At 35.0% G+C, this 25778-nt stretch overlaps 2 protein-coding genes across 4 annotated transcripts in view; one reads left to right on the top strand and one right to left on the bottom strand.

Moving 5' to 3' along the window:
• Positions 1-15434, top strand: part of CHPT1 (choline phosphotransferase 1) — a 20239-nt gene extending 4805 nt beyond the window's left edge. The window contains exons 3-9 of the mRNA XM_070756289.1: positions 1579-1720; positions 5110-5194; positions 7598-7726; positions 9528-9686; positions 10458-10583; positions 12703-12813; positions 15222-15434. Coding sequence (XP_070612390.1) covers positions 1579-1720; positions 5110-5194; positions 7598-7726; positions 9528-9686; positions 10458-10583; positions 12703-12813; positions 15222-15266 — 797 coding nt within the window. The 3' untranslated portion in view covers positions 15267-15434. The remainder of the gene's footprint in view (positions 1-1578; positions 1721-5109; positions 5195-7597; positions 7727-9527; positions 9687-10457; positions 10584-12702; positions 12814-15221) is intronic.
• SYCP3 (synaptonemal complex protein 3) lies at positions 13920-25778 on the bottom strand. Of its 3 annotated transcripts, none has more exons than XM_070756290.1 (9): positions 25728-25778; positions 24362-24507; positions 23025-23097; positions 20658-20692; positions 18906-19023; positions 17731-17830; positions 16160-16258; positions 15442-15546; positions 13920-15301 (listed from the first exon to the last, which is right to left on the bottom strand). In XM_070756290.1, exons 2-9 carry the CDS (start codon positions 24492-24494, stop codon positions 15248-15250), a joined length of 717 nt encoding a protein of 238 aa, XP_070612391.1. In that variant the 5' UTR covers positions 24495-24507; positions 25728-25778; the 3' UTR covers positions 13920-15247. The 3 variants fall into 3 exon arrangements, with proteins under 3 accessions (XP_070612391.1, XP_070612392.1, XP_070612393.1); XM_070756291.1 differs by having other exon boundaries at positions 25589-25766; XM_070756292.1 differs by lacking the exon at positions 25728-25778 and adding an exon at positions 25528-25603.

Genomic DNA, 25778 nt, shown 5'->3' with positions numbered 1-25778 from the left:
AATGCACCCCATTCTCAAGTTCATTCTACAAAACGTCTGGTGTAAATGAAGCCACCTTAACACTAGAACTGCAAATTGCTTGCAGGATGAAGGGAAAAGTGATTTGGTGTGGGGGGGGGCGGCATGTAATACCTTTCTGCAATTCTTTAAATCAATGGTTCTCAATCTTTCTAATGCCGTGATCCCTTAATACAGTTCTTCATGTTGTGGTGACCCCCAACCATAAGTCTAGCACCAATTCTCCCAACAGAGATTTAAGCTGATTGGTCGGATTATAAAAATATGTTCCAAGGCGCCAGAATAGAATAACACCATGGGGAATTTGTCTTTTCCCATGGTCTTAGGTGACCCCTGTGAAATGCCCATTCAACCCCCAAAGGGGTCTCGACCCCCAGGTTGAGAACCACTGCTTTAAATTGTGTCTTTTCCCAACATCTAGTAGCAACTCCAGAGGGCTGTCATGGGTCCTGAGGGGAGGCGGGATTCTTGTTATTCTTCCATTCTAGTTGTTTTTGAGTTTACACTTGCTATGTGAGCTATTTTCTGGTTTGCCAAATTCCCAAGTATTTAACCTTTGTTGTTATCTAAATACCCATTATTCTTTCCAGTTCTTTTTTTGGTTTTAAAAAAAGGTTATTATCTTTGTTTTACTAATTTTGAAACTTGATATTTTACCAAATTCCTCCATTTTTTGTATTAATTTATGCTCTGTTTCTAATGGATCTTATGTTTCATATTCAGTCTTTGTAGTGTTGTGAAAGTTTGGTTTTTTCCCCACAAGTGAGTTTAGTCCATTTATATTTATTGAAAGCATCTTAATTTCCTGCTCCCTTTCATTACTTATACTGTATACAGTTTTTAGTTTTCTTGTGGTCCTTGTCCCTGTGTTTTTGTTCCTACATCCTCTCTTTCTATTTATTCTTTTTCCTGTTACCTTCTTTCTACTCGTGGTGTCTTTTAATAGGGGTAAGAAAACAAATGAGGTTTCTGAGATGGGTAGAATCTACTAGTTCAGTGATGGCGAACCTATGGCAAGGGTGCCACAGATGGCGCACGGAGCCATATCTACTCACACATGAACTGTTACTCTAGCTCAGCTCCAATGTGCATGTGTGTACCGGCCAGCTTATTTTTGGTTCACACAGAGGCTTTGGGAGGGCATTTTTGGCTTCCAGAGAGCCTCCGGGGGTTGGGGAGGGCATTTTTACCCTCCTCCGGCTTCAGGAAAGCCTTTGGAACCTGGGGAGGGCAAAACTGGGCACACCAGAAGTTGGGAAACAGGCCATTTCTGGCCTCCAGAAAGCCTCCGGGGGGAACTGAGAGAAGCTGTTTTCGTCCTCCCCAGGCATTGAATTATGGGTGTGGGCGATAGCGCCTGCCCACACTCTTTTGGCACCCTAGGAAAACAGCGTTTGCCATCACTGTACTTGCTAATACAGGGTTTTCCTCCCCTACTTAGCATAGCTTCCATTTTACTTATCAGTGAAAAGTTAAGTACTAGCTTTAGCCAAAGTCTTAATTTATATATTTTACCAAAAACAGCTATGAGATATAACCTAACTTAATTGGCCTTTTCAGTATTCGTTGGCGTGGCAGCCTGTATTGCAATTCGTTTGGGAACAAATCCAGACTGGCTCTTTTTCTGTTCTTTCACTGGGCTATTCCTGTTTTACTGTGCTCACTGGCAAACCTATGTCTCGGGCATACTCCGATTTGGCAAGTAAGTGGATGCCTGGATAATTGAATTTGCAACTTGTCTTTAGAATTGCTGTCACCCTCAATTGGGACACCACTTGTTGCTTTTTTCCCCTCCCTAGGAAAAATGTTATTTGTGAATTTCATGCTGAGTTAATAGTACATGAAATAAGATGATAATACTTCACAAACAGGCGGGGATTCCTCTTCGCCAGCGCTACCAGAATGCTCCCGGCAACCGGCATGGGTGCGTGGGTGCATAGGTGCAAGATTTGGCTTCTGTGCATGCGCTATAAACCAAATCTCATGTGAGGATGCATGCACAAGTGAGGTTTTGGTGATTTTTGCTGATATTTTTGCTTCCGTTCATGCACAAAAGCAAAAAACCACTGAAAATGGGTGAAACCGTGAAACCTCATGCGCGAGAGCATCCTCACGTGAGATTTCACTTCTGGCAGATGCACGAAAGCTAAATCTCATGCACAAAAGCTAAATCTCATGCACAAAAGCTAAATCTCATGCACAAAAGCTAAATCTCATGCATGCATGAGTCGGGAGCATGGAGATGCATGCACATCTTCATTTTCCCCTAATGCAGGGGTCCTCAAACTTGGCAACTTTAAAACTTGTGGACTTCAACTCCCAGCAAGCTGTGCTGGCTGGAGAATTCTGGGAGTTGAAGTCCACAAGTCTTAAAGTTGCCAAGTTTGAGGACCCCTGCCCTAACGGATCGCCGATCCCACTCGTACCGGGTGCAACCCGCTATTGTTCACAAGGTACACTGATCAAAAAAATAAAGGGAACACTCAAAGAACACATCCTAGATATGAATGAGTGAAATATTCTCATTGAATACTTTGTTCTGTACAAAGTTGAATGTGCAGAACAGCATGTGAAATTGATTGTCCATCTGTGTTGCTTCCCAAGTGGACAGTTTGATTTCACAGAGGTTGGATTTACTTGGAGTTATATTGTGTTTTTTAAGCGTTTCCTTTATCTTTTGGAGCAGTATAGTTTGAAAGTTATGAAGATTAAGTGGGAAGGATCAAAAACTTTCGCAGGAAAGGTCATGAGATAATAAAGATGAGGCAGAAACCTTAAACATCTGCTGTTGCTTTCAGCTACCAAGATTGGAACCAAAAGGGGATGAAAAGAGCCCAGATGGCACAACTGTTAGAATACAGTATTGCAGGCTAACTCTGCCTGCAGCCTGGAGTTCAAACCTGAAAAAACTCAAGGTTGACTTGGCTTTCCATCCTTTTGTAGTGAGGAACCAGATTGTTAGGGGCAGTATGCTGACATTGTAAACCATTCAGAGTGCTGTAAAGCACTGTTGAGCAATATACACTGCTAAAAAAAATAAATAGAATACTTAAATAACACAATATAACTCTAAGTAAATCAAACTTCTATGAAATCAAACTGTCCACTTAGGAAGCAACACTGACACTCAATTTCACATGCTGTTATGCACATTCAGCTTTGTACAGAACACAGTATTCAATGAGAATATTTCGTTCATTCAGATCTAGGATGCGTTGTCCGAGTGTTTCCTTTATTTTTTTGAGCAGTATATAAATCTAAGTGCCATTGCTATTTTTTTTTAAATGGTTATCAAGAGAACAGTCCTCTGTCGGAAGGTATTGTCATTTGAAGGGACTGGCTGGTTTGGATTTAATCCCAGTTTAGATAGAGGACCATGAAAAGAGAAAATAGGCTTACTAGTATCCAGCAATTTGTATTTGGTTAGCAGCAGGCAAGTAGGTAGATGTGAAGCTTGGCTCAGATATACCACGTTAATGATTTTTAATCACAATTTGTAGAATGCATCAGGATTAGTTGGATTTACTCTCAGCATTAGAAACAAAGCAAAACACAGATGTTGCTTTATAGTGCAGGATAAGGCATTCAATTACTTTTATATTACCCTTAGCACACATATTGAGCCTAAGTAAATTGGTGCTTTATCGGTTCTCCTTTGATGTATGAGGGTCGCCCAGAAAGTAATGTACCACATTTGTTTCCTTCAACTATTATTTAATGAATGCAATGAAACTTACACACAAGAAAGAACGATGTTTCTTCTGCACTCCCTATTTTTCCACGTAATCTCTGTCCCATTCTATGGCCTTCCTCCAGCAAGACACAAGGGCGTGTATGCCCTGTTGGTATCACTCCTCGTTCTGGTCACGAAGCCATTTCTGCATGGTGCAAATCATCTCTTCGTCATCCTCAAAATGTCTTCCATGACTACCCGTAGTTCTGTCGACTGCAGATTCTCCATAAACTGTACACAAATGTTTGTGAATGTTCCCAACAGTTTTTTTCTTCGCAGTGGAAAATTAAATGACAATACGCTGCTTGTAATGCACATCACTTACAGATGCCATTTTGAAACACGGCTGCAGCTACGCTGTCTGAAGAAATGCAAAATTTACACACACACTCCAGACAATTCAAATAATGCATATCTAAAGTTTTGCATTCGTACCACTACTGTAGGTTGAGAAAAAAAAATGGTGCATTGCTTTCTGGGCAACCCTTGTATAAATGACCACCCTGTATAAATGAAGTGGGTGTTACATCCAGTTTTGGATCTGTTATGTTTTTGTTTATGATCCCAATTCAAAATTTCAATTGATTATAATCCAAGTTTGATTTATAACTGTCAATTTTATTCCAAACAGCTGCTTTTAAATTAAGGGAGTTTAACTTGATTTTCTTTAATAAAGCTCTGTCTTCATGCTGCACAGTAAACAGTTCTGAAAGGCAGAGGACTTTCAAAAGTAGTTTTTAATATGGCAGCAAGTTGATGATTTAAAAGGAAAAGTAATTCTAATCTAATTCCATTTCTTCTTCAGCTTCCTTCTTCAGTTGCTGGTTTTAAATCTAGTATGCTAAGTATCTTTGTTTTGATACATTATAGGATCCCTTTAACGGGATATAGTGCAAATACCATTCTCAACTGCTCAGGCATCAAGTATTATCTAGAGCAGTGTTTCCCAACCTTGGCAACTTGAAGATATTTGGACTTCAACTCCCAGAATTCCCCAGCCAGTGAATGCTGGCTGGGGAGTTCTGGGAGTTGAAGTTCAGATATCTTCAAGTTGCCAAGGTTGGGAAACACTGCTCTAGAGCATAGATGAGTTTCCATTACTTTTAGAATAGATAAATTTTCATCTTACTTTGGGTAGGAAGAGATAGTGATGCTTTATTTATATTCCAGCTATTATTTCTGCCAGTTCATACATTGAATTAGTAAAATATAATTATGAGAAATACATTAAATTATTAAGCTACTTTCATTATTTATTTATTTTAGAAAAATGTTGGATTGATTTTTGGTAAATGTTTTTTCCATTCATGAAAGCAATACATGATTCAATTTCTCCCCCCCCCCTTTTTTTGTTCTAGAATTGATGTGACTGAATCTGAAATAGCTATAATGTTGATATTATTGTTAACCTCATTTGGTGGAACAAGAATATGGGACACAAAGGTAAGTCAATATGCCTACAGATTTCTGAAACATATTGATATTGATCCTTTCTAATTCTTTGCATTTTGTTGAACATTGATTTCCCCCCCTCCCTTTTTAAAATAGGGTACTTTTATATGTTTATTGTAACATGCCTTTTCCCATGTAGTATATTGTAACTTCTGCACTTGTAATGCGCTTTCCAGTGCATGAGTTTAAAACTACATAAAGGAAAAAGACTCCATATGCTATAATTAAAGTTTGTATTAAATCACTGCAATTATTTAAACATATGACGTTACATAATACTTCCAGTTCTGTGTTCATTATTAAGTACATGTTGCCAGCTGAACGTTACTCAACATTCATGTAGCATTCAAAGGTATACTGAATTTATTGCTATAAATCAACAAGATGTATTTCCCTTTTACAGTATTTTCTTTAAAATTCAAGGTAAATTATACTCCTGCTGCTTTCAAATCTGGACTATTTTGCCAATATGGTAGGGTTGCAATTACAGAAAAGTAATGAGAACTACTATTCAAAGGAGACATCAGCTAGGATGACTTCTTGAAAATTTTGAGAATTACATCCTCTAGATACAATTTTCTCAGGTTTGGTAAATCTGATTTTTTAAAATAGTGATATCTTAGCTTGCCTGGACTTTTCAGCCATTTAGAAATCCAGCACATTGAGTAAAAAATATTAACTGCATTGTAAGGCAATAATGAAACTACTGCACACGTATTTGTATTGTTATAGTATATACTTTCAATATTTTACATTTATAAACATTTAAACAATTTGTAAGAATCACTTTGACTGGCTTTATTCTTGAAACTGATTTAATATTCTGGCATGCTTGAATTATTGAATACCTCCATGAAACAAATTCAGTTTCAAGTTTTCCTTTCGGAAATATTTTTTTACTCCCTGAAGCTACAGTAGACAGCCAAACTACTCAATTTAAAATTATCTTCATGGCACAAGTTATTTTTATTGGAATATTTAAAATACAGTAATCTCGGAAGTAGCAATGTAGGCAACTTTGTGTTCTGAAATGTAACCAACTTGGTTACAGGATTCATTTATTTTGCTTTTCTTTTTAACCTTGTGCTGCTTCTTGGAAATTTCCTTCAAACTACAGCTGAATAAGAAAGGTAAATATTTATGCTAAGTTGTATTAGCTGTAGTATATGGATAGTATCATCTGATCTAAGCAAAATGGACAGGTGCTATTTAGGTTTAGGTTTAGGTTTATTGGATTTATATGCCGCCCCTCTCCGCAAACTCGGGGCGGCTCACAACAATAATAAAAAACAGTACAGTACACAATACCAAATCCAATGCCCACCCATCCAGTTCCAATTTAAATTAATAATCTCATAAAAAACAGTATATATAAAAAACAGGCACACAGTCAATCAATCAACAAAACAACATGGGCAAGGGGGAGGTGTTTTAGTTCCCCCATGCCTGACGGCAAAGGTGGGTCTTAAGGAGTTTACGAAAGGCAGGGAGGGTGGGGGCAATCCTAATCTCAGGGGGGAGCTGGTTCCAGAGGGTCGGGGCCCCCACAGAGAAGGCTCTTCCCCTGGGTCCCGCCAGACGACATTGTTTAGTCGACGGGACCCGGAGAAGGCCAACTCTGTGGGACCTAACCTTTCCTGAGGTGTTTACCTCTGTATAGATAATTGAACCTGGAGGAACTATTCATTTTCTGAAAATGTAGTATAGTACATAGAGAGTTCACATTCAACAACCATTCAAACTTACAATGACCTTACAATTCCACTGAACAAGGAGACTTAAGAGCAGTCCTTGTAGTTGCAACCATCACAGCACCCCTGTAATCACAACTGCAATTCAGGCGCAATTGTTGGAAGCATCCCAGGGTTATGTGGTCATCATTTTTAACCTTCAGTGCCAGCTTCTGACAAGCAGAGTCAAGGGAGAAAAAGGCAGGAAGTTGCAAAAGAGGATTACGTGATATTGTGTCGTAATGACTGCAAGGGATTTGCTCAACAACAGCAACTGGAAACTATTTAAATTGTCATTGTAAGTTGGAACAGTCGTATAATATTGCCCTTTATGCATGCCTCCATTAGCAACAGAGTTGCTGCTCTCAATTACTCTTGTTAAGCAAAGACTATCTCTCTGCTAAGCTATACAATCCGTTCACGTTGCTTAAGAATGTTCTTTTTCTTAATTCCAAATTCTGTGTCATATATAATTGTAAGAGAGTTGAAAGAATAGTTTCTGTGTGTCCCATCCTTCAATCATAATCTGGGATCGATAACAGAATTTCTGGATGTGAGTGGCATTTGCTTATAAGCAAAGGAAAATGGATAGTTCAGATAAATTGCTATGTTTCAATAGTTATGGAAAGTTTTAAACCTTTTAAATGATCATTTTCTTTACAAGATCCCTCTGCTCGAACTACAGTTGAAGTCATTACCTATTGCTGGCTTTGTTGTGGCACTACTTTCAAGTTATTATTATTTCCGAGTAATCCTTGGAGGAGGAGTGGGGAAGAATGGCTCTACAATAGCAGTAAGTATTTGTAAGATGTTAATTGTTGGGTTAATGCAAATTTTAATTAATGTTAATGCTAATGCAAATAGTTTTTGAGTGCTATTATGTGTATTTAGTTTTAAAAAGCCTAAAATCCAATATTCACTGTGAAATGTACTAGTAAAATTATGGTATAGCTTGAATTGCTCTATAGCTTCATATTACAAGGAAGTGGAAAGGAGATAATACAGCAGCTATGCAGTTTCTAGATCAGATTATTTGTTTAATTCTTAAGTATCTGTGGAATTTTTGCTCACTCTTGCTAAGAGTTCTTAAAACAGAGCCAATCAAGCAACTTACCAAACAATTTGATACTCCTTTTTCTACTTCTAACTGATGCAAAAGCCAAAATCCTCTTTAACGATTTTAATCAACTATTGGGACACCCTAGCTTTTACTCTTGCTGACAAAGTTAAACTTTCTGAAACCACTTCTTCAGAAATTGCTCAAAGTGATAGTGGCAATGAACAAGGAGGATCTACATCCATCCTCAAGAGTTTTGATTGTCATGCTGTTCCCAGTCATGTGATTATAATTTGAGTGCTTTGTTAGCTGACTCACGATTACATAATTACAACCAGCCACATTTGCAGTCTTTCCTGCCAGCTTCCCACAAGCAAATCAATGGGGAAACTAGCAGAAGGTTGCAAGTTGCACCTGTAAGTCACTTCCGCTTATTTTTCTCACTGATATGTATTGGCACTATAGATAATGAATGGGCCTGTATATTCTGTGTAGCAGCCCTCCAAAACCTGGCCATGATCCATAACACCTACCTATGGCCACTAACCCACATTCTTGCCTGCATCCTCCACTAGACAGACTGTATTCAGAAGCACCTGTCCGCAGCCTCTGTCGGCCTTTGATTCCATTGATATGTGTCCATCGGTAGCACTCATCCACCACCTGCATTTCTCAACAGGTTGCTTGCCTAAGACTTGGTCATTTGAGGTATTCTCTTAGGGACTTGCAGAATCTCTGGGTTATGATGGCAAACAGGATGCAGTCACGATACTTTGATTTAGGAATATATTGCTTGGTGGCGGAAATTTTGGTACCAATTGCCATCACAAACTTGCCCCCAACATTTCTTAAGAGTTAAATTGTTCTGGGAGATTCCCCAGCTGGTTCTAAAACCATTTGGAAACTTCAAATGGTGAAAAAAGCTATTTGCCCAATTTTCATCTTCCAGTTTCAAGATATTGTTAAATTCTGGGTAATTCAAAATTCTGTCCCAAAGGTGCTTTTTCAAGAGGACTTTCTGGACTTTCTGGGGGTTTTTTTAAGATGTTTCGCATCTTGACTGGGAAGCAAAATGTCTTCAAAGAAAAACCAGAAAGTTCAGTTGCCTCTTGAAACAGCAACTTTGGGACAACCATGACCTGGATGGCTCAGAATCTACATAGGCACTCAAAATTCTGACTTAGTATTTAAAGGTCTAAATCGTAGAATAGGGCAGATTTCTTCCATGTTTCTTCTTACATGCACTTTTTTTTTGTAAAAATAGATTTGATTCAAATTTAGTAGATCATATCATTTTCTAGTTTCTTAGGTCTAATATATTTTTGATATTTATGTTGTAATTTATCGGTTACATTTTAACATTTAATTGTGTTTACTATTATTATTTGAGCTATAGAGAGAAGTAACAGAACATGCCTTACTATACATATATATATATTATATATAGCATATAGTATATAGAAACACACGCGCGCACACACACACATACATAGAGAGTGAATTTATTGAATTTATTATATATCTTTATGTATTTCAGGGAACAAGTGTTTTATCTCCAAGCCTCCATATTGGTCTAATTATTACATTGGCGATAGTGATCTACAAAAAATCCCCAAGTCAACTGTTTGAAAATCATCCTTGTCTGTATGCCTTAACTTTTGGATTTGTGTGTGCAAAAATTACACAAAAATTGGTGGTAAAACATTCTTGATATTTGTTATACATATAAAATGTTTATCTGATGTATGCTGAATATTTTAACATATTAAATAATGCTACAAATCAAGGATAATGTGATATTAATGAAATTGTCAAACTAATACTGTAGTTTGATGCATATTCATCAAGAAAACAAGTCCTTTGAGTTCAGTTCAGTTTATTTCCAAATTACTATGGTTAGGATTGGAGCTAATGTGGGCAAACTGAACATGTTTTTTAAAAACTATTTAGATATCTAGAATATGATGATCATATATAGATTCAATTTAAAAAGTGGACACTTACTACAAATTATGTTTTATTAAGACAAACAAGACAATGGTTTCATGGTATTGTTTTTGCCAAAGCAAATACAGTACCTGGAAAACAATATAGTTTCAGATTTAATTAAGGCCATATTTACCAGAAAGTCCACTGGGCTGTATTTACTTCATGTAAATCCAGTTTTAATAAACATGGAATATATATTGTATATTACAATTCCTAGTCTACATCAAGCTTATTAAAGTCTATATCTGTGATTATGTGTACCAGTATCAGCAGACAAAATCTGTTTAATATTTTTTGCAGTTTTTATTAAGAAGTGAATTCTTACAATTCTTACTGAGTGTACATTTTAGATCAATTTGAATAGTTTTTGATTTTATAGCATTCTAATGTCTCCCATAAGAGTTCATAGTATATTGCAAAATGTTAAATAGGATCTAAAAAGTTTTCATTTAGTAGATAATCTAATTTCTGTTTATAGGTAGCACACATGACAAAAAGTGAGATCTTACTTCAAGACACAGCATTCATTGGGCCAGGCCTCTTATTTCTAAACCAGTACTTCAGTTGTTTTATTGATGAATATATTGTTTTATGGATAGCACTGGTAAGTAAATGTATTGTATTGTTATGTATAAGATTACACGTAATGATTATAATTTGAATTTTGAGTGGATTGTCTAATTTATAAATCAAGAATTGAAACATGTATTTTAAAAACGGAAAGAGACCAATGTAATTGGAGATGAAACGATTTCGTAAAGTTTAGAAATTTTCTTAACAAAAAAGATCAATATGCTTTATTTGTAACAAGGCATCTTGATGAGGAAAAGGCAAAGATGGTTGTGATCCTCAAATAATGGATAGTGATTCTTCCAGAGGCAATAGAGGAAAAGAAAATTTAGAATCGATCTACCTTGAAAACGTGAATTCTTTGTCTTAAAATAGCCTTCTCAAAGTATATAGTCTTATAAAGAAAATAAGTTATCATCCCTTATCTGTCCAAACTATGTTAAGGTTTATCCAAAGTAATATAGTTTTAGACAAAATGAGATCCTGAAGAAGAACTAAGGTTATTGGATCACGCTGAATCGATTATATTTAATTTTATACATTATAAGAATTCTGTTTTCTTTTTAATAAGGTTTTTTTTTAGTGATTTTAAATTATTAAATTTGTTATATATTGTTTTGTTGTTGTTGTGAGCTGCCCCGAGTCTACGGAGAGAGGCAGCATACAAATCTAATAAATAAATAAATAAATTTATATGTTATATAAAATTTTATACATTTTATAAAATTAAAATATCTTCAAATGTCTTTTAAAAAGACACCAAAAGACATAAACTAAAAGAATCACATTAATAATAAAAGTGATTGTGAGTTATCAGCATAGTCATGAAAGGATGAATAATAGATGTTGATTGTGTGGGATCACTGACATAAGAAATCCAATACCTTTACTATATTCCTAGAAACTCTATGCAATGAAGCATAATTATCCAAACATGTAGGAAATACTAGGAGATAGGTTAAATACAATTAACACGCATCCTTTCCAATTGCTCCCCTGAAAAGCTGGCCTACATATCAGCCTTATTGAAATACAACTAATCCCTTTTAAGCAGACCTCAACTATTGCAAGGACAAAATAATAAAGTGAAATCTTCTTTCTATAAAGTCATTTCTATAACTCATTGGGAATGGGATTTCTATCTGAGGAGAAATCTGGCTCCAGCAAAGATACATTGAAAAGGAAGCTAAGTTAATTTGACCAAAAAGTTGTTTTCCTTGAATACTTTTTTTTTTTTTTGGGGGGGGGGGGGTGTCTGTATCAGACACTAGTCTCTTAACTTTTTGAACATAAAAAAATATTCGGCTATTATTTGAGGAAATGTTTGCAGAAATTCCATCATACCATTAGATATGAAAAAACTTATAAAAATGAATTATTTCCCCTAATTTCTCAATGAGGATAAAGACAGGCTCGTCTCATATCTTTTTTCATATAATCTGTATTACCGTTTTACATTTATACTGATCAATATGCTTTTCAGCCATAGACCACATTTCCTTTGTCTCCCATCTAAATCCAGCTTGAACCTGCTTAACTTTAGAGCTTGTTGTTTATTGCAGCCGAGAGGTTCTAGCAGGCTTTCTTGTCTTCTCTGGGAATACCCTTAATTAAACTCAGTTTTCCAGACTCTTTTATGGGGGAAAAAGTAAGGGAAAAGGTAGAATGTAACTGAAGAGAGAAAAAAGACTTGCATCACATGATTTAGGATTTGCTGTTAACTATCAGTGTGGATTAATGTTTCCATTCATGAAATGCATCTTTTCCAAATGTATAGGTTTTATAAGAGTGAAATGTACCATTATATTTGCATTTACTAATTCAATACCAACTCAGAAGGGGAGTTAACCATTGCCTTTCTGTTTCATTCATTCCTCTGTAATTTACTGGATGCACAATTAGAATTCTCTCTTCCTGGGGGATGTAAAGGAGAGAAAATTAAAGTTCTGGAGAAAAACATATTTTCTATAATTGTACAACACAGTAAAATATTAAAAATACTGCAATTCTCACTTGATTAGCAACTTTTTTTCAGTTGGCTTTATAGTTTAAATTATCTAATATACCTAATAGTAGGAGGATAAAAGGAAGAATTCTGTTGTATGCAATAGCTGCTGTAATATTAACTTGTAAGCTTTCCCCTTCATCTCTAGTTCATCTCGTTGTTTGATTTGCTGAGATACTTTACTGGAATATGCATACAGATTGCTGCTCACCTTCACATACAAGTCTTCAAGCTCTCACCTCCTCAAGCTCTTGAACAGGTTCAGAATCATAATGAGTGATTTATAATTAAATGTGAAGAGAAGTAGGGAAAAATCTTGAATTATAGAAAATATTGTATTTAAAGAAATATAAACCTGAAGGTTTTTAAGAAAACCAAATATATGAAGGAATTCATAAAATTGCAAATTAAACTAAGACATATAGTTATTTTGATCAGAATTATGGAAGCTTTTGTTAAGAAACCCCTGTTAAAAATCTCTGTGTAAATACTTTGTATACACTTTCAATCATAATGTAATGTAGATAATGTAGATAACCATAATATAGATAATCCCTAGCGCTGACTACTCAATGAATGAATTTGAATTTTTAGGAGAGTAAATTTGCCATTAGTGTATACTACAAAAACAGCATAATAATTCATTCAACATTCTGTAAAGTCCTGAGCTTTGCTAAAATTTGCTAAAAATTTAATAAATGTAATTAAAGAAATTAGTGATTAAAGGATATGGTATTCTTTTCTGGCTGTATAATAGTTTGCAGTTTTGACTTCCAGTTAAAGTTTGTGGTAGACAGAAAGATTTAAACATTTCTCCTGTAGTGCTCAGATTACAATGGCAATTGGGACCTGAATTCCCATCCTTAAACAATACAGTCATAAAACACAGATTGTCACTGTTCCAGCTGGCATTGCTAAATTTCATTGGCTGAAATTTTTGACCAGTTTCCCAATTGACTTACATGTGGGCAGCTAGCAGGGAACATAAAAAATAATGATCGTGTGATCAGAGATGCTGCAATGGATAGACGTATAAGGAACCATCTTAAGTACCATTTTTTCAATGACACTGCAACTTTGAATCGTTGCTGAATGAATGGTCATAACCCAAGGATTACCTGTATTTGCTTTTCATCGGATGAAAATACAGGATTGGATGCCCTATTTTGCTATTTGCAAATTGCAACTTCTCAGATAGCGGTTTATAAAAAAGAAAATTTGGGAATGGTATGAGAAGAGTAAGAATTGCAACAGAGTCTTAAATATAAGATGGAATGAAATCAATATTTTTTAAAGTGTGAAGCCATTCCATTTTTGAGCATAAAATATCTGGTTATGGAAAGCAAATGTAATGATGTAGAAGCCATGTCTGAACACATTTAATAGGCATTATGCTTGATTTCAAAAATATGTTTCATCTTAGTTTTGACACTATTTTACACAAACACACACATATTCTCATTTCTATTGTACACTTTCATAAGGGAATCAGTCCCAAGTGGCCACTGCTTATATATTAAGTAAAAAAAATCCAATCTGCATCATTAATTATAACATCTCTCAAGAAATTAGAAAACCCAAAAGAATTATAAGAATAATCTATTACCTTAAGTTTTAAATGAGGTATAAATAAAAAGGCCTCATAAGGTATTTATGTAAAAATTACATTTGCAGATTCAGTTGAAAAATTGCCATTATGCAACCATAGTGAATTCTATATAGAAAATCATAACTTAATGGCATCAATATAATTAGTAAGTGCCAAACTTTGATATTTAAATATAATCAAATATTTCAAGCAAATTTTGGTGAAAAATGGAAGAAATATACTTGATTTTTAAAAAATCAGATGTAAAACTCAAACACAATTCTAAATTGCTTTAATTATTCCATAACTATGTAAATACTGCATCGGTAATGTTTAAATGTTTTTAGAACTATGTGTAAATTACCTTTTCAAATTTTGATTTGAAACCTCATTGAATCAATCTTTTGGTATTTCAACTGATGATAAGAAATATTTCAGTTGGCATTTAATGCTTTCTTATTCTATATTCGGTATCACTCCATTGATGCTTTAACAGTTTTTAATTTAATTACAAGCTTAATGTATCAATTTATTAGCCCATGACATTTCTTTCAAATAGAACATTATACCACATATTCATACCTTTAAATTATTACAGTACTAAATCTGAAACACATACATTGTAACATTTTACTATATGATAGTAAAGAATTTGTAAACAATATTGTTCAATTCTTATGTTAAAGCACTTTACTTTTAATGTGTATAATGCCCCCCCCCCTCCAAGCATTTAGGACTTTTTCATTTTGACTTGAATTTCCAATTGAGTTAATGGACTTTTGTAACCACTGTGCCTAACTAGGGATAAGTCTACAGTATAGGTATTTTTAAGTTTACAAACACTATCATAACCCAGGAATTTACATTTGTAATTTGAAAATGAAGGAAACATGTATGTTAAGATAAAAGAATCATACTGTGAAAAATGAAGAAAAAAAACAGTAATTGTTTTTATTACTTGTTGATTTCTCTTGTAACAATGGAATATTCAAGACACATGTAATATTTAACATGGAATGTGAAACAGTCTCTTTTCTCCTCACAATGGCTAATGTGTATAATTGTATCGTATTATTTAGGTACAAGTTGTTTCTCCATTGAATCATCAGTATAACATGGACTGAAGAGATTTGCGAACAGTTGCCATCTCTTGCTGTTGCTGTTATGAGAAAGAAAGAAAAATATATTGATCAAATGCAACATTTTGTATCACAGTTCTCTTAGCTGGTGAATTATAAATATTGTTTATTTTTTCTATTTAAGTTGCTGAAATTTTCATAAATCAGTATTAATACTTACCGTGTCCATCATGATTTTCTTTTGCCACATGGACATTTCTTTGCGAAGTTCACTTTGTGCCCCTGCTAAAAGACTTTCATGAGTCTTTTCCATGTCTTCCATACTCTAAAATTAGAATTCACTTTCATGACAACCAGATAATAATTCACATCAAGAAATCTCTTGCATTTGTAAAGTATATATATAGAGTAAAGTCACTAAACCCTCGGAATGCTTAGTATTTTGAGAAGCATAATCTTGGAAATACGGAACACGTTAAACACCTTAGCAAGCTAGCTAGAAAGAAAAATCACTAAATGCAACATTTATGTAATGTATGAAGAAAGTGTGAAAGTGGAATATAGTTGATGAGATAATACATATTATATAAGAAATTTGTCAGGAATGAAAATGGAATGTTATCAACACAGTACTTATACTTGTACAATAAGTACTTGTACTTGCAGTGTTAGACTGATCGCAAAATTATATGATGGAACAAAAATTAGTAGAAATTTGGTTAAAGAAAGTGGTAACAAATCTAAATAGTTAATATCTAGTAGTAGAGATGACTTTCATTTTAAAGCATAAATGTCTTGCTGTGTCTTTAACCATATTATTGCAAGTAATACGCACATCATATATACCGTGAGCACCATTATGAAATTTTAATTGAAAACTACACAAATATGAACTTGATAAAACTATGTCCAAAATTACAATTTGATTTTAAAATGACCTTTATAAACTGCTCATACAACTGCTTAATTGTTTTCAGCCTTTGACTTTGAACTATTCTTGCTTGCTGGAAAGCTTTCTGTTGTTGTCGAAATACATTCTGAAGGGGAGAAAGTATAATGGTTAATAAGTTGATATAATTCAGTTATAGACATTTTCTTTGTTAACAAAAGACATCAGGAATAGACTTACTCCATGTAGGATGGTGCATATTTTAAGTTTAAAAACTGTGTGTGTAAACCTAAATTCAACTTTAACCTTCAATTTTCAAGTTTATTTGGGGAAAGTGATCACTTACAAAACAATTTGGACAGTTAATTTGAGACTTAGTTGTGGCAGAAAAGAAAATTACATATCTGACCTACCTAAAAAATCTAAATCTCAATTATTTTTCATGGTTAAGCAAACCTTATAAAGTGCTTGACTTTGCTAATTTTACTTGAATCCTAAACTCTGAAGAAATAATTTTTTTCAGTTAGTAATACAGTACACGCAATTCTAAATCACTGAATATTTCATTTTTGGTTATTGAATGATAATTGATAATGATAATTCAATAACTAGATAATAATCATCTTGATTATTGCAATGCTACCCTTGAAAAGTGTTCAAGACTTCAGTTAGTCCAGAACACAGCAACACTCCGTGTGCTGCATTGGCTTCTGATTGGTCTCCGGTCACAATGCAAGGTGTTGATTATTACCTATAAAGCCCTACATAGTTAGAACCAGACTATTTACAGGACTGTCGCCTGCTGTACACCTCCCTGCTACTAATTAGAGCCCACAGGGTTGGCCTTCTCCGGGTCCTGTCGATTAACAATGCCGGTTGGCGGCCCCACAGGGGAGGGCTTTCTCTGTGGCGGCCCCGGCTCTTTGGAACCAACTACCCTCTGAGGTCTGCATTGCCCCCATCATACTGGGTTTCTGAAAAGCCTTGAAAATCTGGCTTTGCCAGCAGGCCTGGTAACCATGATAAAAGTCAATTCTTTATCCAGCCGAGACATGAATTGATTGGGATGTATGGTGTATGAATGCAGTGATTAAACTGTACAGTTTTTATTATTATGAAATGTTTTTAACTATTTATTATGAATCATTTTTTATTATTATGACAGGTTTTAATCTGCTTATATTGTTTTATAATCATTGCTGTAAGCTGCCCTGAGTCCTCGGAGTGGGCGGCATATAAACTCAATTAATTAAATTAAATTAAATAATTTCTCCTATACAAGCCATCTTTAACTTACGATCATAATAAGGACCAGTAGTTCCACTGCAGTAAGGTGGTGGTTAAGTGAGTTACACTAATTTTGTGTCAGAGTTAACTGAATCACTGCAGTTAAGCGAATCAGTCATTAAATGAATAGGGTTTTTTAAAAATCACATGACCATGGGGAGGCTGTGATGGTTATAAGTGAGGACTGGTGGTAAGTCACTTTCAGTGCAGTTGTAACTTTGAATAGTCACTTAAACAAATGCTTGTAAGTTGTGGGATACTTGTATCACAGGAGGAAAAAGGAGAAGTCAGCATGGTATAGCAATCTGGCTAATATATTAGAAGAAAACAAACCACTAGCTTTTCTTCCTGTTCCTCTGCTTTCTGTATATCAGCATCCCATTGTTGAAATACGTGCAGGAACTGCTGAGAGTACTCATGGTTAACCTTTTGCCTGCAATATACAGTATATTTATCATTACAAAGAGTGCAATATGTAATATCTTGTAAAATAAATCCACAGGAATATGAAATTGTCGTTTTAACAGACTAAATTGACATACCTGAGGGGACTCCTGGAACATTGCAGACTTTAATGCTTCAAATATCAATATTGTGGCATTTTAAAATACAGTGGTACCTCTACCTAAGAATGCCTCTACTTACGAACTTTTCTAGGTAAGAACTGGGTGTTCAAGGTTTTTTTGCCTCTTCTCAAGAACCATTTTCCACTTACAAACCCGAGCCTCCAAAACTGTAACCGGAAGAGGCAGGGAGAAGCCTCCTTGGGGCCTCTCTAGGAATCTCCTGGGAGGAAACAGGGCCGGAAAAGCCAGGGAGAAGCCTCTGTGGGGCCTCTCTAGGAATCTCCTGGGAGGAAACAGGGCTGGAACAGTTGGGGAGAAGCCTTCATGGGGCCTCTCTAGGAATCTCCTGGGAGGAAACAGGGTCTCCACCCTCCCTGTGGTTTCTCCAATCGTACACATTATTTGCTTTTATATAGATTCCAATAGGAAAAATGGCTTCTTCTTACGAACTTTTCTACTTAAGTACCTGGTCGCGGAACAAATTAAGTTCATAAGTAGAGGCGGGTTTTTTTAATGCTTATTTTTAAATTCCTGTGTTAACGCAATCCAGATTCAATCATAATTTACAAGTAGTGGTCATGTGACCATATTTCTAGCACTTGGGAACTGCATTTATGGGGTTTGCAGGATCCTGCAGTCAATTTATGTTTTTGCACGAAACTGGCCTTTACTGGCAAAAGCTAGCCCATAGCAAACAATTAGTTCGCTTAAAAACTATCTTCACTTAATGATCATAGGGTTTTGCTTTACAATGTGCTCACTTAATGACTGTTGCAAACAAGTTTGTAAAATGAGATCAAGTCACATGGTGACTGGCTTTATAATGGCATTGACTTATGACCAAAATTGCAAGCTCAATTACAGTCATAAGTCAAGGACTAGCTGTAAAGAATTAAGTAATTATTTTCCTGTGAAATATATATTGCTCTTGAACTAACTTACCTTTGTTCCTGTTGTGTTTTCCAAACGAATTCTATTTTCTGGTTGCTTGTTTTAAGGGAAGCCTTTGTATACATTTCTAATCTTTTTCTTTTAGCCAGAAGAGCTTTGTTAATGTCCGCTACAGTAAGATAATTGTTATTTTTATCAAGAAGGTTTAACACTTTGTAATAAATCCAAACATTACTATAGCAACTTTTCAGACTAATTTTGAATATTGTACACCTAACTGTGGTATTTTCAACAAGCCAGTATACTGATAAATACTAAGTCATTAACATTATCAAATAGATAAATTCTACAACAATACCAAACTGTACTGTAGACAGAATGTGTACTAATGTACAATGATCAACAGAAAAAGCAGTAAATTAAGATTTTGTTACAGTACCACTTTATATTTGGGTGAAACTTTTTTCAGTACAGCCATTTCACTGTTGAAATGAAAACCAAACTGGAACCACACTGTTTACCATATGTGCTTTTATTAACACTGCAACTAATTAAGTAAAGTTTAAATGATTAGTGAGTAAATTCTATAATAAACTACATATAACAAGAAACAATTTATTTTGGGGAAGAACATGATGCACATGAAGATCAACATTTTGCTACTTTGCTGCAGACCATCATACTAATAGGTGCAGAGAAATAAAAACAAAACATAGACTTTAGACTGAATATTGATATATTAATTCAATGTTAGCTGACAACTTTGAATATAGTAATTATTTTTACTTACTACTGATGTTGCACTTCAAATATTAATATATGCTAAAGAATCTTATGAACTGATTTACCCAGTTTATATTATTGTTACTTATCCCTCCACACTTACTGGAGAAATTACAAAACCAGGAAACCAAAAATATTTTGAAGAATGTAGAACAGAGTTACTACAGGGTGCTTTCCAAAATTAATGCAATTTTTTAAAAAAAAAAGTAATTTATTGAACAGATTTGCACAAAAACTTAAAATTCTTCAAAGTACTGTCCTTGGGCCTCTACACCTTTTTTCCAGTAACTCTGCCATGACCGGTACGCGCCCTGGAAGGCGTTTTCGGAGACCTCTCACAAGGTCTTCATCACGGCTGATTGGATCTCTTCTATGTACAAAAAACACGCCTGGCCACAACGCGCTACGAGTTCCTGGCCTAACACCAGGTGCCAACACTGCCCCACCCCACCCCCACCCCATAGTCGTGACATCGGCCCAGCAGACCTCTTCTTGTTCCTAGCCCTGAAAGGAACCTGTTTTTCGTCCATAGAAGAGATCTAATCAGCCATGACAAAGACCTTGTGAGAGGTCCCGAAGATGCCTTCCAGGTCGCGTACCGGTCATGGCAGAGTCACTGGAAAAAAGGCGTAGAGGCCCAAGGACAGTAGTACTTTGAAGAATTTAAAGTGTTTGTACAAATCTGTTCAATAAATTACTTTTTTTAACCAAAATTGCAATACTTTTGGAATGCACCCTGTAGTAACTCTGTTCTACATTCTTCAAAATATTTTTGGTTTCCTGGTTTTGTATTATACATTAACTCCTTCATCTTTGGATTTTTTCCCATCCACTGGTAAGAGTCATGGTCAAAATTTCAAGTACATATAGTTTTAGTATTTGTTGCCTGGTCCTATCTGGGTCTGGTCCCAGTGACTGACCCAGATACTATAATGCAATTTCATCCTGTGACATTTATATTCACCACCTTCATGCATGTATAATACTGTAATAGATATAAGAGTATTTTCAAAAACATACCTCCAAATCGTTCCAGCATATTCTGCACTTCTCCCCTATAAAATAGATCAATTTATAATGTACATTATAAGAAAATAGATTTATATTTTTCATATTGTTCTGTAGCAACAAAATATTTATTTAATATAGCATGACAATTACAGTTAATATACACCAATATATTAAATATATAAAATATGACACTAAAACATGTTGGCAAAATCAATACTGTGAATGACACCTATCAATATTAAAAATAACATAGAAAAATATAGATATTATTAAATGAAATTACTGAAGGCGGTAGCTGTGAAGAAATAAATAACAGCATTATCTTTAAATTATGGTTACTAAATTCCTCAGTTCAATGAACATTCAGCTAATTCTGAACCAAGCCTTTATATTATTATTATAATAGTCAAATCATTAAGTACCCTGTTTCCCCCAAAATAAGGCATCTCCTGATAAGCCCATTGGGCTTTTGAGTGAATGGCAATAAGGACATGCACTTTTTTCAGGGCTCAAAATAATATGACAGGGTCTTATTTTGGGGGAAACATGGTATGTGGCCTGTATTTAGTATGTGTGTATTTTATTGCAGCCACTTTGTCTGAACTGGATGAGATTATAGGATCAAAGGTAGGATATTCAACAATGGCATTTTATTTATAGCTATTGCTAGTATGCTAATCTTTATTTTGCTTTTCATAAAAGTAATTGTGGGAGATTAAAAAACAATCAAATTTTGTATTAGTTCATTTACTTTACTATACAAAAAACCCCCCAAATAGATCTTTATCAAATGAAATTTGGATTTCAATTTTCAAATCTACAATTTCTTTCTTAGAAGCAACTCACACTTAATTCAGTTAGATTTAATACCTATTTTTACTGTGAAAATAATTGTGTTTTTCAATTACAATATATCTGTATTAAAGAGCTATTTTAATATTTTAAATTAAGCTATACATGCAGTTCTTGTGTTACAAAGGCAATTGGGTCTGGAATTTCCATTGTCAAGTGATACAATCGTAAATCATGATGTCACATGACTGCTTAGAAAAGACAATTGCCACTATTCTCATTGGCCTTGTTAGGCAAGGATCATGGATGGTTAAGCAAGAACTTCCTTGCAATTTCCTGCTGGGTTCCAACAACCAATGTCAGTGGAGAAGCTGGTAGAAAATTGCAAGTCTTGGTAGCTTGCAAGGAGGTTGGGAGATAGATAAGTGACTACTGCCAGGTGGGGAAGGATGGAGCCGGGGTGGCGCAGCAGGTAGAGTGCTGTACTGTAAGCCACTGAAGCTGACTGTAGATCTGCAGGTGAGCGGTTCAAATCTCATCACCGGCTCAAGGTTGACTCAGCCTTCCATCCTTCCGAGATGGGTAAAATGAGGAGCCGGATTGTGGGGGCAATAGGCTGGCTCTGTTAAAAAGTGCTATTGCTAACATGTTGTAAGCTGCCCTGAGTCTAAGGAGAAGGGCGGCATAAAAATCGAATAAATAAATAAATATGCTAGTGGCCAAGAAGACAGTGTTAAGTGCAGCAAGGGTCCAGGAGGGGTGGGGGAACGGCATGTGAGATTTATCTGAACTACTTGTGATTTTCCTTGTTCACTTCCTGATTTTCTTTGTGTGAAGTGAGGATCATAAATTGCAATCTCATAACTGCCAAAGCATGGAAACATTATAAGTGCAAGCTAGTTGTCAAGCACCCAAATTGTGATTATGTGACTGCACAGGTACTAGAATGTCTGGAACTTTGAGTCAGTCATAATCACAACTTGTCCAGCATCATTGTAACTTCAAATGGTCAATGAATACGTGGTTGTTAACCAAGCACTGTTTGTAACTTAGGTATATATTGTTAAAATCTCTCATATACCAGAACTAATATGGAGCTCAGCATATCTGGTCTGAAAAATTCAGGAAAATTTGTTTGTTGCAAACAGTAGGTGTCTTCTGTATTTTTGTTATCTAATGTGCATCCCGTTTTGCATCTCAAATATGGTGTACTATTCTATTAGCATTTATTACATTTATAAATTCTGCTCTATGTGATGGTTATAAGTCAATTACAATTCAATTCTTGGGTATGAATGCTTGAATTTTCTTACATTGGTATTTTTTTTAATCCAATCCAGTAATTTAACAAATTCTTAATTGTTTCTATGTAAAATAAAAATCTATATAAACATGCAATAGACATTTTTTTTGCAATGCCATTTGACACTGACAATCTTTCTATGCAACATTGTCTCCGAGTTGTTATAAAGAGAAAATTACTTTACATTGTCACCAAATTTGTGAAAAGATTTATACATATGCAGCTCATATACTGTATAATTATATTTAATATAACAGCTTGCAAGTAAGAGAGCAATTTACCCAACATCCTCAACTCCTGCATGAGGAGTGGCTGGTCTTTTCTTCCCATGTTTATCAATCACTGGAACTTCATCTTTACAGAAAAGCAAAAAATAAATTTAATTAACTGAATCACCAGGAAAAGATGAAAGAAAACAGATCAGTCCTTAGTATTCTTCAAGCTGTTCAAACCTCTTCAAACACTGAGTGTATCTTGTAATGCCCACTTAAAAGCATGAGGCCAATGAAGCTGTGACATGGTAATTATACTAATACAATCATGTTTTTGATACTCAAATTTAAACATTAAATCTGTATAGTTCTATGCTCAGCCTGATATATTAAATTATTGTGTTATTATTTATATCTCATCTGTATTATTTTTGTAAATAATGCAAGATGACACAATAAATACTTGTTCCTCCTATTTTTCCCACAGTAACCCTGATGTAAATTGGACTGTGTGTGTGTGTGTGACTGGTCCAGTCACTCAGATAGCTTTCCTTATCTTCTGAGTACATTTTTCTGTAGACAACCAATAAAAAAGTAAAATAATGAAATAAGTTGTATTTCAGAAGAAAATAGAGGGGAGTGAACAATAATTGTATTGTTCCATTGATATCTGCAATATTTAGCCTAATACCAGATCTCCCAAATCCCAGAATTATTTCCTGTAATATTTTATTAATTATTCTGAAGACTGCATTTAAAGATTGTACAAAAAAGTTATACTACTAAATCATACAAAGACTTTAGGGTCAACACACAAAATTGTTTCATTAAATATAAAAATGTTACTTAAATTCTAGTTAATTTTTAAAACATGGGGTTTTTTGGAGAATCAACTATTTTTTTCCCAGCACTATACTGCAGTGACATACTCATGATAAAAATTATGCAAAAATCTTAACTGAAATAAATTACAAAGCATGTCAGGTTGTAAAGACTGTGTCCAAAAGTTTTGGTATAAAGTAAGTTTTAGGGAGTAGAATTTTGTTTAAATTGCCTTGATTTTTATTGTTGTTTTTAGTGCAACAAACTATGACACACACTTCAGAGCTCTTCAGAACACAGTTCAAATGCCTCTAAATCACTAAAAATATAACAGAATTCTGCTATTTCCACTCCCATGAGCACAATATGAATACAATATTTTTTAAAAAATAAATGTCTATCCAGTTGTTTTGGTTCACAACAAGATGATTGTTGACAATTGTTTACTTTGTTGAGTCTACTTTCCACCTCTCAAAACCTGTCTGTAGATAAATTTCACATGACAGATAATTGAGTTTCTAAACAATTGATACTTGGTGTACTCATAATAGTGGATTTTTTAATGATTAAGCTGACTACTGCACCTTCTCTAATATCATCATCAGAACCACTCAGTTGTTTTTTTAGGTCATCTTCAAATTTATAGATATGTACAGCTGCACTTTCCTGTGCTTGTTTGGTTGTTTTTCCTGTGGATTTTCTTCCTGGTGGTGCCATGATTTTCTAAATGCTGTAAAATTTACATAAATGCACATCAACTTTCAAATGTCACATTTGTTTAGTTAAATCTCAGTTGTATCTGGCATCTTTCTGTAAAGCTACCCTAATTGGCATTCACTGCTATGTCCCTTAAGTACAGAATTTCTTAGACATTAGTGAGGTTATGAAAAAAATACTATTTTTTAAAACTCAGCCATTATATATAAAACAACTCTATTTCATCATGCAAGTTTAATTGAATAAACCAACCTCATAAATTAACAACTTAATTTATTTTAATTAAACTGCAAAACAAATTAACAAGTACAATTTTATTATTATTCCAGCTTTATAGATTTTGTTCCTGTATCAAATTTAAACTGTTGGCTCATTAAAGTTCTTTGTGAATCAGTTGCAGCTCTCAATACCCTCATGTTTCAATATTTAAATACTGCAACTGGAAAGTCCAATATGTTAGAAAAGAGAAGTCTTTAAAAAGATTTTAAAAAGCTATCACCAGAAATTTTCCTTTATGCTTTTAAGCTAAAGTAGCAGTTGAAGGACACACGGTATTGCCAAGATTATAGTTCTACATTTTCTTTATTACTCTGGGACTGGTTGTTGCCAACTTGGGTGTACTGTAACAATAGTGAAACACTGACTGAAAAATAAGAGAGACCGTAGTGTTTTGGGGTTTTTTTAAGTGTCAAGGCTGTAGGTTAGGATTTTATTTGTATTAAGACTGTAAAATTCTCTATACTGTACCTTGCTGGCCTATGAGTTACGTTAACGTTAATAAGTTTGGATTGGAGCATGCAAGGCACACTTAAAGTCTACATTATAAATAAAAATCTGGAAGAGGTTTAATAAATGCGATGTAAGCCTTTCCTGAGCATCCTATTTCCTTAATCGGCCTGTCTTTTACTTCGCTCTTCCTGAAATAATCTCTCCCCTGTAGATGTGCCCCTTTGAGAGGAAAAAAGGACCGCGCAAAACGCGCCCTCTGCTCCCACTTCAAAGCAGCCAGTCTCTTGTTTCCCGCCAAAATCACCTCAGAGCCGAACTGGCGGCCCCACTTTCTGCCCGAGCTCATCCCCCTCCCGTCCGCATACCAGGCCAACAGCAGCCACCGGCCGCTCACACACATGCCCCACGCCTGGATTATCCCTCCCGAGTCCCGCCCCGGTCCTTCGTTCTCGTCCCCGAAAAGTGGAAAGAGCCACGCTGAGAAGAAAAAGACGCCGCCCGCACCAGGCTCTGCTCTCCTTGCACCTTTCCCGCCCTTTCTTCAAAGGGTCCGTC

Source organism: Erythrolamprus reginae, chromosome 6, assembly GCF_031021105.1.
Source record: "Erythrolamprus reginae isolate rEryReg1 chromosome 6, rEryReg1.hap1, whole genome shotgun sequence".
NCBI classification, from domain to species: domain Eukaryota; kingdom Metazoa; phylum Chordata; class Lepidosauria; order Squamata; family Dipsadidae; genus Erythrolamprus; species Erythrolamprus reginae.
Note: the sequence above shows the minus strand (reverse complement) of the source record. Positions and strands in the feature narration are given on the sequence as shown.